This window comes from Patella vulgata, chromosome 5 (assembly GCF_932274485.2).
Source record: "Patella vulgata chromosome 5, xgPatVulg1.2, whole genome shotgun sequence".
NCBI classification, from domain to species: Eukaryota; Metazoa; Mollusca; class Gastropoda; family Patellidae; genus Patella; species Patella vulgata.
The window spans coordinates 11,183,037-11,197,066 of record NC_065883.2 but is presented as its reverse complement, the minus strand read 5'-3'; the positions used below and the strand labels follow the sequence as shown (position 1 = coordinate 11,197,066).

At 35.5% G+C, this 14,030-nt stretch overlaps 1 protein-coding gene across 1 annotated transcript in view; it reads left to right on the top strand.

Moving 5' to 3' along the window:
• Window positions 1-14,030, top strand: part of LOC126821933 (isoleucine--tRNA ligase, mitochondrial) — a 31,412-nt gene that overhangs the window by 815 nt on the left and 16,567 nt on the right. Inside the window, exons 2-16 of the mRNA XM_056100990.1 lie at window positions 513-635; window positions 1,344-1,503; window positions 1,929-2,077; window positions 2,512-2,561; window positions 3,579-3,688; window positions 4,512-4,596; window positions 5,487-5,602; window positions 6,105-6,271; window positions 7,055-7,145; window positions 7,593-7,738; window positions 9,018-9,178; window positions 9,796-9,898; window positions 10,444-10,537; window positions 12,382-12,490; window positions 13,251-13,353. Coding sequence (XP_055956965.1) covers window positions 513-635; window positions 1,344-1,503; window positions 1,929-2,077; window positions 2,512-2,561; window positions 3,579-3,688; window positions 4,512-4,596; window positions 5,487-5,602; window positions 6,105-6,271; window positions 7,055-7,145; window positions 7,593-7,738; window positions 9,018-9,178; window positions 9,796-9,898; window positions 10,444-10,537; window positions 12,382-12,490; window positions 13,251-13,353 — 1,767 coding nt within the window. The remainder of the gene's footprint in view (window positions 1-512; window positions 636-1,343; window positions 1,504-1,928; window positions 2,078-2,511; window positions 2,562-3,578; window positions 3,689-4,511; window positions 4,597-5,486; window positions 5,603-6,104; window positions 6,272-7,054; window positions 7,146-7,592; window positions 7,739-9,017; window positions 9,179-9,795; window positions 9,899-10,443; window positions 10,538-12,381; window positions 12,491-13,250; window positions 13,354-14,030) is intronic.

The window sequence follows — 14,030 nt, the reverse complement described above, 5'->3', positions numbered from 1 at the left end:
TTCGCTCTATATTAGAATACTAAAAAAAACCCTGTTAAACAAAATGTGTTGAACTGGTTCACAGTCCAACACAATAAGTGATCATCTCCAATCCTCTTACATAGACTGACAGTTGAGTTTCTACAACTTGCCAACGCACTTTACTATAGACTGAAGCCTCTTTACTAAATTCTGAGTATATTAATTTCATTATCATTATCAACTCCCGCGAAATAAAATAACCATAGCTTCTCTTAAACATTTTTTAAAAGGGGTATTATCTAATTAGTGAAAAGTCATTCACTAAGACACTTTTCACCATTAAATTTTTTGTATGACTCACTGTACTGTACTTGGTATTTCACTTTGAATAGTATTAAAAGATAGCATTTGATTTACCTAATTAGTAAAAAGTCAATTGATCACAAAAACACTTTTCACATTTTGTCAATTTAATGTTAAAACTTGTATAGTCAAATCGTATTACTGGTATTGGTCTTATGTTATATGTTGATTGTATTTTCTATTTTGAGGTTTGCAGTTTCGATGAATTATATTTGTGGCAAAGACGTGAAGACCGAAAACAACAGTTTGTTTTACATGATGGTCCACCTTATGCCAATGGTTCTACACATGTTGGTCATGCTATAAATAAGGTATGTCAAGAAAGGATTGCATTCACCTCTCCCAACGCATTAGGAAGAGAGAGAGAGAAATGGGGTTTAACGTCCACTCGACACAAACTAGGTCATTTCAGGACTAACATATGGTCCAATTTTATTTCAATAATTTGCTTGCACATAGGGATCTTTAGCAGTGGGAGGGCCCAGCGAAAACCCACGAGGTTGGACAGGCGACCCTACTCCTTGTCACGTACAACCACACCAGTTGACTCAATGACAGACCTTATGATACAACGCGCACACACTAACCATTTGGCCATTCAACCCCCTCAACTCAGTAGGCAGAATATTTGAATCTAACCATTATCAAAATGATATACAAATATTAAAATGATATTTATTTACAGATATTAAATTGATATTTATTTTATAGATATTAAAATGATATGTATTGACAGTTTTTCAAATAGTAAGTGCAGGAGGACCGCACTACACACAAACAACCCATTAGAAAAACCTGCAGACAATGGGACACATAAATTACACAGTGATTTCAAGTAATAAACATCAAACGTATATACATGTATATCAAATCAAGGGAATGGATAAATATTTATTTTACGGACATTATAAATGATATTTATATCAAATCAAGTCAAGTGAATGGATGAATATTTATAAATGATATTTTTTTTACGAATCTTCAAAATGATATTTATTTTACAAATATTTATTTTACAGATATTGAAAGATATAGTTAATCGTTATAAATTATTACAAGGTTATAAGATACACTATGTACCTGGATGGGATTGTCATGGTTTACCCATTGAACTTAAAGCATTAGAAAAAGGCAAATCAGACCACAAGAAAATGGAACCGTTAGAAATTAGAAAGAAAGGTATAATAGCTTTTTATTATAAATCTCTGAATGTCATTTGAGGGATTGAAGAATCACTTGCAAACTATGATATTGTAAAAGTTGAATCCCATATCAGCCCAAAAATGGTTCAGTTCTGTTTCATATTTACGTAGATATGATTAATTGAAAATTGTCAACTTTTGGCATAAACGAGATAGGATAGCCACCAGTAATCTTCACTGAACTCTTTTCATATGCCTTTTTTGTATACCATTGAATCAGGGGATTAATTACCCTTCCTATTTTTATTTTTTTTATCGTAGATTAAGTCAGGAAAAATTTGTTATTTTCTGCAAAATGCAAATGACTTAAATTGAAAGTGTAGGACAATTTGAAACCAGACATATATGTAAATTTTATAAGATGTGAGATTTTTATTTTGTATTTCTTTTTGAATTTTAAAGCCAAGGATTTTGCTGTTAAAGTGATTCAAACCCAGAAAGAATCATTTAAACAATGGGGCATCATGGCCGACTGGGAAAAATGTTACGTAACTTTAGATCCTGAATATCAGGCAACTCAACTAGAAGTTCTCTATAAAATGTTTGATAAGGTAAAAATTTATACAAGATAATTACTGGTACATCAGTTAATAGTAAATTATAACTTTATTTTCAAAGGGTTGTCCGTCGTCTAGAATTTCATGTGGAAACTCTACAGATTGTAGTTACTATATGATCCTTCTACGATTTATATATTTTGTTTACATTAGTGAAACAAAAAAGTCCATTAAATATCAGCAATTTCTTATAATAACTTGAAGAATTATTTCCCTTGATTATGTCATAGAATCTTGTCAAATCATCAGTAATATTATACTGTATAGATTTGTTGCTTTTTAATTACCTAAAGATTCGCAATGTGACAACCATTATGGACTGCTTGGATAACTTTGCTGTTGTGGATGTATAGTTTGTTGCTTGGCAACCAATCCTTTACAAAGACACCCTTATCCCATTTGTAGTCTTGATCTTTTGTTGTTTTCAGGGATTTGTGTATCGAGATTATATGCCAGTCTACTGGTCTCCGTCATCTAGGTATGTTATATATTGATAAAGTATTATGCAAGAGCTAAATCTCCCTATCGCAGCTCTTTCTTTAGGTCTGAAATATTATATAAACTATTAATTAGACATTTATTAACATGAAAAGACCTTAATTAACTCTCGATGCCATCTTATGTGTTGGATTTTCACTGGATTTAAATCTTATCTGCTGCTCATCACTCATTGTTGATTAAATCAAAAAATGGATAATCAAGACTATGTTTTTTATTGTACTGACTTTAGTAATGATGTCCGAGGCTAGGCCTAAATATTTTGGTTTAAAGTGGAGAAATTTGACTGAAATTTTCAGCATATTCCCTTTATATTTTCTAGTTTTTAACTACTTTAGTGAGAACTGCCAGCTCTGTATCTGATCTTCCATAATGTATCTTTAACATTGTGATCAAAATATAGATTTAAATCTTAGTTCTAGTTTATATTTCAACCGTTAATGTGTATATTATACGTTGATACCTGCTTCCATCATCATTCACAATTTCTACATTATCTACAGCTTGAGAGTTCATTATTTTTTAAAAGTTTCTCTGCTGAATTTCGGTTGTACGTGACAAGGAGTAGGGTCGCCTGTCCAACCTTGTGGGTTTTCTCCGGGTCTTCCGGTTTCCTCCCACTGCTAAAGACCCCTATGCGCAAGCGAATTAGTGAAATAAAATTAAACCATATGTTAGTCCCGAACTGACCTAGTTTGTGTCGAGTGGACGTTAAACTCCATTGCTCTCTCTCTCTCTCTGCTGAATTTATGGACAGTGATTATAGGGTTAAGAAAGCTAACTTAGCAGCTAGTCAGATCAATTGGATTGACAATCCATGTCTATGTTTATTATTTGAATGGCCTTGAAAGAAGAAATAGAGGAGAAAAGAGAATGTGGGCAGTGATTATACTGCGTATGACGCTAGCACGATGGGGGAAAAAAGGAGTGACTGTTCATTATCTATTTTGAATAAGTTATCAGAATGTAATATATATATTTATGTATTTTATTACAGGACAGCTTTAGCCGAGTCTGAATTAGAATATAATAACCAACATGTCAGTAAATCTGTTTATGTCAAGTTTTTGTTATCAGAGATACCAGATACAATCAGAACTATTACAGGTAGGTATGTGAAGGGTGCACAGAGGGTAAAGGTCACAGAGGTGCTATCTGGTGCTAATAGGAGCTACATGTACCTGGTTATGGTTAGGGTCCAGGTTAGGTTTATAGTTTTTGAGATTTTTCTTTGAAGTTGTTTGGGTCATTTTGGATCCCTGAAATTGCACCTTCTCAAAACTTAGGATTGTGGGTCATCTAAATCTGTTTACAGAGTTATTACCCTTGCTATCGTAAATGTTGACCTGTGTTTACCATTGGTAGCACGTTAATTAGATCCAGAATTAAAACTTTTTTGGATAGAGAGGGAAAGGGAGAGGGAGGGACAGAGAGATTAACAGCCACGGGACACAAACTAGGTCATTTTGGAACTAACATATAATTCAATTTTATTTCAATAATTCCCTTTCACGTAGGGGTCTTTAGCAGTGGGAGGAAACTGGAGGACCTGGAGAAAACACACGAGAGTGGACAGGTGACCCTACTCCTTGTCACGTACACATTAAATCACTAGACCACCGCCCACCCCCCTCCCTCTGTGCGTTGAGAATGCTCATGCATGGATATTGCGCTATATAGATAGACAATTATTATTGTTATAATAGAAGGTCATAGCACTACTCTCAAGGAAAAATTTGCCTGATTGGTACAGAAAAGTAAGACATTAAACAATACTTTTTTTTTTTTTTTTTTTTATTATAATTTCCAGGGATCATTCATTGTACTATAATGCACATCTTCATTTGCTTGGTTAGTACAGAAATGTAAGATTATAAACCATATTTAACTTCCAGGGATCATTCATTGTACTTTAATGTTTTATTTATAGATAAACCTGTATATGCTGTGATATGGACTACAACACCATGGACGTTACCATTTAATCAAGCTGTCTGTTATAATCATAACATCAAGTAAGAAAATAAACATCAATTATTTTTAAAACTTCACAGAAAATAAATTATTAATGATTAGTCAAGAATTACAATCTGGTGATACAGAATGTGGGTGTATCAGCTGTCATAGTTGCTTGAGATATTTTCTGATTCAATCGGCACATGCAATGCAGTGCTTAATCCCTATTTCTCACTATTCATGGGGTTAAATTCAGGAATGTTTAATGAGGGTGATTTTGGTACAAGACAAAAGTCAGCCTTGGTTGTTTATAATGACCCATCGGCTGTCTACAGACTACACCCTTGGTCTTGTAGTTGGTGAGTGTTAAACTTGAATATCACATTTGTGGAAGTGATTAACTTCACTTGGCAGTTGGAATTCGATGTAAGAGTAGGCCGTAGCACCACTGTCCGGGCAAAATTTCCCTCATAGCACACTGCATGGCGTATGCTCGTATTCATTAGCCAAGTCAGAGCTAGGAGGTTTCATTTCTGCTCGGAAAAGCTTTATGATAGCCCATCTTCAATAGCCCAGTAGGAGCAGAACAGTAGGACGTTAAACCCCATTTCATTTCATTTCATTTTTGTTTAGCACCAACTATCAAAAAGACAAGGTATGTTGTCTGTGGATTGAATTATAGCAATTTGTATATATGTGTTTGTGAATGAAGCCGGTTAATATTGTTTATTGGTATTTAACTAGTAGGGCATCCATATGGCTAACTGGACAGTGATTATGTCATCCACATTGAAGGTTGCACACTCGCATCCCGTCATGAGCTATTTGTCACAATCATGGTGTGTTGGGATTTCTATTTCTTAATGAATTTGTTGCATGCATTCTTGATTTTTCGGGAGACAAATTAAAAGTCAATTCACAGCAAGTTTTTGAAATATTTTTATTTTAGATATGAACTCATGGAACATGTTGTAAATGGTGAAGTTTATTTATGTGAGGCTGCATTCAGTGAAAAACTAAGAAGCATCCTCGATCAATCACTGACATCATTAGCTGTTGTAGATGGTATGTTTAATAAATTGATACAGACATCTTAATAATTGTAAAGATTACTTCTTGAATACAAGATAAAAATCTGAACCGTTCAATGTTTTGAAAGCCCCCTTTCAAGTTTTCTGATGTCTGCAAATAAGACTAATGTGGCCCAGTATGTCCAGAATTGATTGATGGATCTTTTAAATCAAATTGATATCATGATTTGTCGCTCCCTCTGTGAGAGTGAGCGGGGAATGAAGGGAAAATAAGGGAGAATGACTTTAATGTTCACTCAACACCAGCTAGTTCATTTTGCGCGCAAGGTGACCTTCATAGCTGGAAGAACCCAGACTACACCAAAAAAACCTGCAGGTTTAGGCAAGCAGCCATAATTCTTGTAACATACAAGCCTAGCATAAAAAAACAAACCAGTTGATTCAGTGTATATCATATGATCTAAACCACTCGGCGCCCCCATCCCTGTATTGCCATGAATTTTAATTAAAAGTCAAATTTTAATTTCAATTCTCAGGCAAAGATTTGAAAGGTATCATGTACAAACAACCATTAACCAATCAGAATCTGAGTTTTATATCAGCTGATCATGTGACATCTGGTAAAGGAACTGGATTGGTTCACACCGCACCTGCTCATGGTCATGATGATTTTCAGATTGCCGTAAAGCACAAACTTCCTGTGGTATGTACAAATTTTATAATCTTAAAGATAGAAGGGAGCTATGGTGGCTCAGTGAGTAAGACGTTGACTCGCTAACCTAGAGGTCCTGTGTTCAATCCCTGTGTTGATCAAGAAAGTTCATCAGGATTTTCTGGCAGGGTTCCCCCTTGTCAGTGGTGCAGGACAGAGGGTCTGGCAAGGGACACCATATAAGACAAAAACCAAGTCTTGTGTACACATTGGTGTGTACATAAAAGATCCCTTGACAGTTAAAATTCGATATAAGAGTAGGCTGTAGTGCCACTGTCCAGGCAAGATTTCCCTCATAGTACACTGTATGGCGTATGCCTATCTTCATTAGCCCAGTTGGTGCAGAACGGTAGGATCTTAAACCCCATTTCATTTCATTTCTTAAGATAGAACTAGGTCCTGTCTGCTCTGTACTATCATAACATTGTTTCATTAATTCACTTAGGGTGCCAGGATCCTTATTCCTAAAATAATTTAAAATTGCTGATTTTTCATTGGATGAGCACTAAAATCATTGTTCAAAATTTAACCCTTGATCAATGGAAATGGCTGGATTCTTAAAATATTTCTTTTAAGTTTTCTTGAATAAGATGTTTACAATTGTAGGAGTGTAAAGTCAGTAATTATATCACATATCTATAATTGTAGGAGTGTAATGTCAGTAATTCTATCACATGTCTATAATTGTAGGAATGTAAAGTCAGTAATTATATCACATATCTATAATTGTAGGAATGTAAAGTCAGTAATTATATCACATATCTATAATTGTAGGAATGTAAAGTAGATGAAGATGGTAGATATATGAAATCAGCAGGTGATAATTTATATGGTAAAACTATTGGTATAGATGCTGATCAAACAGGTGATTATTATATAGTTATTTGTAGAGCACCTGTTAATATGAGGTTTGATCATTCTTTTACGTGAGTCTTCGTGGGACTGTCAAGTCCTGTGCAAATTATTGCTATTTGTTGTCAGGATGAAACTTTATTTTTATGTATTTTGGACTTCTAAATTTATTGATATATTTCAACCAAAGGACCACCTTTAGATATTTTCTTGACACACTAGATTACTTTCAAAATAAATAGATATGTTCCCAAGGTTGAACAATCCCTGTGACTTCAGCTCCTAAGGGCAGGCCAGGGACAGCATGCTTGCGAGAAAGTATATATTGATCTTATTATCTATTCCTTTAAATATATCAACAAAACTAGTAAAAAAGTCATATTTTCACAAAGCAAAATCTTCAATGCATATACATCTTTTAACTGATAGCCAGTAAAAGCTGTAAGTTGTCTATTTTCAGTGATTGATTTATTAAAGGATAATCTACTCCATGTAGAGGATTATGTCCACAGTTATCCGTATGATTGGCGGACTAAATTACCAGTTATAACCAGAGCCAGTAAACAATGGTTTATCAACACTAATATAGTCAAAAAAAGAGCTCTTGTAAGTTTTGACTTAACTAGATGCATAGGCGTACGGGGGCAGACCCCCCCTAACTTTCGGGCAATCTGACTTTTTGGGCAGACAAGTAAAGTGAAAACAAAAATTATTTTTTCATCTAGTTGGCAAAATAAAACACTAATACAACGAATCTGTACTGAATTGACTATGGATTAAAACATTTTGTCTGGAGCCACTCTACTTTGTGTGACATTTTTCGGGCCATCGATTATTATTTGTGAATGCAACTGCAACAGTCCGATTAGATGGTTGGAATTCAAGTCGGCATAGAGTAGGATTTCGGTTACAAAACGATTGGAAACTTTGAAGTTGCTTTACTCATGGGCTAGAATAACAGAAAAACACATATGCAGCGGTTAAATTTTCAAAATTTTCTCGGGGAGCCTGAGGCCCCCACACCCCACGACGATCGATTGATTGTTTGGGATTCTAGTAAGAGTAGGCTATATTGGTCCCCTAACATTCATTGAGCCCGTACGCCTATGACTAGATATTGAAAATAAATTTTTTGATTGTACTGCTGTAGTGGCAGTGCCAGATAGAGAGATCTGGGGGTGGGGGCGATATTGGTTTGTGACATTGATGGGATAATTGACAGGTTTGCTTCCAAAAAACACAGACGAATGTGTTTCATCATTGAATATTCTGACTGATTAATTTCATTCTGTATTTACATAGATATGATGAACTAAAAATTTCACAAAATTCAGAATCATCCAAATATAAACAAGGCCAGTGCCATCATCAACTGTTGGAAAGAATCTTTTGATAGGCTTCATTTTAATCTGATTAAATCCAAGCCAGGATAGTATATACCATTGATAATTGTTTTTTTTTTCCCCTGCATTGGCCGAGAAAGTTCATCAGAATTTTCCGACGTGGTTTCCCCTTGTCAGTGGTGCAGGACGGAGGACCTGGCAAGGACAGCTGTCTAGTCATTCTGATGGGACGGAAAACCAAAGTCCCTTGTATGCATTGGCATGCATGCAAAAGATCCCTTGGCAGTTGTAATTTGATATAAGAGTAGGTCGTAGTGCCACTGTCCATACAAAATTTCCCTCATAGTACACTGTATTGCATATGCCCGTCTTCATTAGCCCACTCAGAGCAGAACAGTAGGACGTTAAACCACATCTCATTTCATTTCATTTATTTTTGTTTTATTATCTGAATTAAATCTGAAGCATGGATTAATCCGTGAAAAATTAGATATTGTCTCAAATTTTCAAATGACGATTAGCGGGTTTAACACATATTTCAGGAATGTTTAAAAGATGTGGAAATTATTCCGAAAACGTCGGAAAATGGAATGATTAATCAGCTACAGACACGGCCATATTGGTGTATATCTCGACAACGAGTGTGGGGTGTTCCATTTCCTGTATTTTACAACAAACAAACGGGAGATCCAGTGATAACAAAGTAATTCTTATTTTTTTATCTTGCATGATTTTAAGGGATGGGTAATGAATTGGGCTCCATCAGACCCCTCTGTTTTGTTTTTCGGAGCATATTTCATACACAATTGAAGATATCTTTATGCTTACCTTGTGCTTGATAATGACAGGAGATTACTAATTGTTGAAATGTGGCAATATTAAAGTGGCAAGTAATTGTTGTCCATAATTATTATTTTAACAGGAAATGAGAGGGGGAACGGCAACACTTCCTTAAAAGAGTAGGAGAGGCTGGACAGGCCAGCAGATCGGTGTAGCTTCTGGATCAAATGATGATGCCAACAGAGAGAGTTGACATAAATGGATATTTAAAAATCCCCCGCTCAACAGCAGTAAAAAAACAAATTTTAATGATGGTTGGCAGAAAGGCGTCTATTAGCTTTGCATTGAAATTCTTGTTTGTCTTGCTTTAATGATGGTGTAATCTGTAAACTAAAAAATGACCAAGGGGACCACAAATATTTTGAGGTGAAGAGGTGGGGTATTCCCCCTAAAACTCTGGGAACCACTGCTCTAGTGTTATGCCTTTAATTATATTGGCTTTCTATCATGTTTTCTATGGAATCATGTGTTTTATTACAGAGAAAGTATAGAACATATCTGTGGTTTAATCAGGAATCATGGTAGTGATATTTGGTGGAGTTGGCCTGTTACAGAATTATTACCACATTCTCTGTTAGAACAGGTTCGTCCAAAATACTACAATATTCTTAAACACCCTTTTCTGGTTCAGTTTATCGCGATAAAATCCCCTGAATCACATATGATCTCCACAAATAGATGGAAAAACCTTTCTACCTTCTATCATATTTATAAGGTCTGTAATTTATGGGGGGAGTTGGGTAGCCGAGTTACTTGTCATTGAGGCAAGTAGTGGGATTTCAATCAAAGGCTTCTACATTGCAAGTTATAGAGTCACCTGTCTAACCTTGTGGGTTTTCTGTGGGTCACCACACATCACTTTCCTCTAATTCTTTCAGAGAACCAAGATAGTCAATATTTACATGTACCAAGCATTAAAAGGTTAATATTATTGTTTTTATTGTAGCTAGGGCCAGATTTAGTTAGTGATGTAGTTAAAGGGTTAAAATATTTTTTTATTGTAGCTAGGACCTGATCATTGAGTATTTAAAGGATTATTATTTAAGGGTTGATATTGTTTTTATTTGTAGCTAGGGCCTGATGTAGTTAGTGATGTAGTTAAAGGGTTAATATTGTTTTTATTTGTAGCTAGGGCCTGATGTAGTTAATGAGTTAGTGAAAGGGGAAGATATATTAGATATATGGTTTGATAGTGGTACTTCCTGGGCTACAGTTCTAAAAGGTAAAGCTATAGACTATAAACAGCTTCACATATCTGGATGACCTGGCGCCTGGTACGTTCGGGCATTTTTATGCACAAACTCTTAGTTTTTTTTTTACTGGCATGCGCACAGGTACTATTTCTTTTTCTTTTAACAAGTACCCAAATCGGGGATTTCGTGCGGAGGTAGTTCGGAGGTAAACAGTCTGTGAAGTACAACACTTGCCACTGTACCTGTGTATCGCTAATTATAAACCGAATGTGTGAAGACAGTTCATACATATCACTCAAAAATTTTTCAGTACAAACTCAGTTGATTCACGCTCGATTTGCTACTAAACAAACCCATCGGTTTATTTTCTCAACAGTGTGACCCGAAGTGACCGCGGATTTATTGACCTTGTATGAACTTATCCATAGCTATATCCTTACACCGAGAGAAATTATCTAGTCTCGGTGAAAAGAACCATGGTCATCTGGTAGAAAATTACTTTTGTATTTTTTGGAACGGAAAACAGTGTTTTTAGAAGCAAACTAACCTGCCGCACATGAGGAAGTCATTATACTAATAATAAAAGGCGAGACCTCTTTTTGCGGCGCAGGCTTATCACAAACAATAATATAGGAAGACGAGTGTAGTAAGTAGGCTATAGACTATAGGTTTGAGTCGAGATTACTCGCTTTCAGTTTACTCTGTTTTTGCGATAACCAATTATGTGAGAAATACCATACTGACATTCGGTTTTTAAAAGTTGTACGCGAACTAAATGCGTTTGTTAGATACTGACAGAGCAGCCCCGAGTCGAACAATCGCCGCCCGAGCTGTCTTCGTCAGCTAGTTTCACAATATCGTGCAATAGGTGTATTAATGTGATTTTTAGGTTTAACCCCGCAAACAATGCCAAAATAGTGTTTTCACTGCTTACAGAAACCTGAAATTTAAAAAAAAAATTTTTTGTGAGGGTGACCCTCGCACACACTCCCTATCGAGCTGCCGCTCGGTCTGCGCAGCCTCATGTCTGGCACATACTGTCAACATTGTATATTTTTCCGTTTCCGCCCTTCCCCCCCACAATATATATTTCATGGCTACGTTGCGACGGTACCAGCATACCCAGTTGTTGACACCCATTACATCACTCCTGTCTAACAAATCATAAAGCTGTGGTGTTACGGTGGCAGCATAGTATTTCACCGTAACACCACAGCCACTCTAACCATTCATAATACATCTAACTATCCCTTTACAGCACTTCACTCCCTACACATTTCCCCTCGTCCTACTTTCCCAAACGTCAACAACACATCTCATACATCCAGTTCGCTGATTAACCCTTGTACCACGTCTACTGGATTTTCGATAATACAGATTGTAAGGCTGGGCAAGATGTAAGGCTCTATGCTCCTTGTATTTTCGAATGTGATTCCCTCTTGCCAGTGGTGCTGAACGGAGGAACTGGTAAGGATCAGTGTCTAATTGTTTGAATGGGATGGAAAACCAAGATCCTGTGTACATGTTGGCGTACACATGAATATAACCTTAGTTAGAATTAAATAAAGACAAGGTAGTAGCTCCACTGTCTGGGTAAAATGTCCCTTATGGTACACTGCATGGCGCATGGCTATCTTCTTTATACCAGTTGGTGCAGAAAAGTAGGATGTTAAACCACATTTCATTTCCAAAAGAGCTATGCTTGTCATTTGTTGTATTTAATAAAGTAATTGTTATATTTATAGATAAATGTAGCTGATGTATATAAATTAATTGTTATATTTATAGATAAAAGTAGCTGATGTATATAAATTAATTGTTATATTTATAGATATTATAGCTGATGTATATAGATTAATTGTTATATTTATAGATGTAGATAATGTAGCTGATGTATATTTAGAAGGTTTAGATCAGTTTGGTGGATGGTTTCAGACATCATTGTTAACTAGTATTGCTGTAAATAATAAGCCACCTTACAAGTAAGTTTTAATATACATGCTGTATATTACACATACTGTATATTACACATGCTGTATATTATACACGCTGTATATTATACATGCTGTATATTACAGATGCTGTATATTACACATACTGTAAATAATAAACCACCTTACAAGTAAGTTTCACATGCTGGTGAAAAACTACAAAAAACTGTGTAGTTTGGCAGGTGGAAGAATTCTGTATAGAATCTATTTTCTTGGGTATCTATTGAAGCCTGGGCGAATCAGGAAAAACTGTAGAACATAAGAGTGAAAGATTACCCCAGACTTAAGAAAAACAGAATTTATGTATCTGATGAAGCTTGACTAGACCGAAACGCTATTCCATTTAATACCTCTTGCCAACAGATTTTGTTTTTCTTGAGTTCAGGAGATCTCCCACTTTTATATGTGTGTATTTTACAGATTTTTATTATCAATTATTGTAGTTTCTAGTAAAGTGTGCATCATAAACAAATTGGACCTTTTCCCTGTCAGCCAAGAACTGTAGCCCAGGAAGTACCACTATCAAACCATATAACTACATCAGGCTAGCTACAATAAAACAATATTAACCCTTTAACTAACTCACTAACTACACCAGGTCCTAGCTACAATAAAAACAATAATATTAACCCGTTAACTACATCACTATAGTTTGAATTTTACAGGAATCTGTCCATTTAAATCAAGCTTGTATTATTTGTTCTGTACAAAGTAAGTAATTCAATATAGCCATAACTTTTATCTTTTCTAGACAATTAATAGTTCATGGTTTTACGACTGATGAAAAAGGAAAGAAAATGTCGAAATCTGTTGGAAATGTTGTAGATCCATCAACAGTTATACATGGTGGTAAGGTATGTAGAAGATTTTATCGTCTATACCTATCAATAGATGTCACAGGTAATAATTGTAATGTTCAAAATCTACATATGGCAATATAATGTGTCTGTGCATACATGCAGTATATTAAGTTAAATGTGAGTTAATCGAGTCTAATTGCATATTGTAGGATAGTATCTAGTGTCTTGAAAATCGAGTCAGTTGCTTAGCAACCGAGCGGATGTTGTGAACATGTGCGATGAAAGTAAAGATGAAAGTGCGTGATGTGAGCTGGTGACAGCGTACTGTTTTCTACCGCAAGTTAACACGAGCCAAAACGCTAAGATTATCTATGTATGTATCTATCAGAATATGACTTGTAACCAGTGAACCTTTGTGAAATAACTAATGTGATGGTGAATAAATAGTTGTTATGTTGCAGTTTCATATTTCTTATGGACACATCATAGGGTTTTATCAAAGCGGTGACGCGCGTATGTAACGATATGCTGAAAAGGGACTAGCTTAGATTTGTAGCGGTGTCATGTGAATAATTTAGTGGGGTGAACTTCATCGAACTAGTCTTCACCAGCTCGGCATCCACATAATCAAGTAGAAAACATCTGAAATTGACATTTCGATGAAAACATCGTGTTGTGCGACTTTCACTTTTGTGACATTAATTTGTGTTTTTCTGATGTCTGGAATGAAG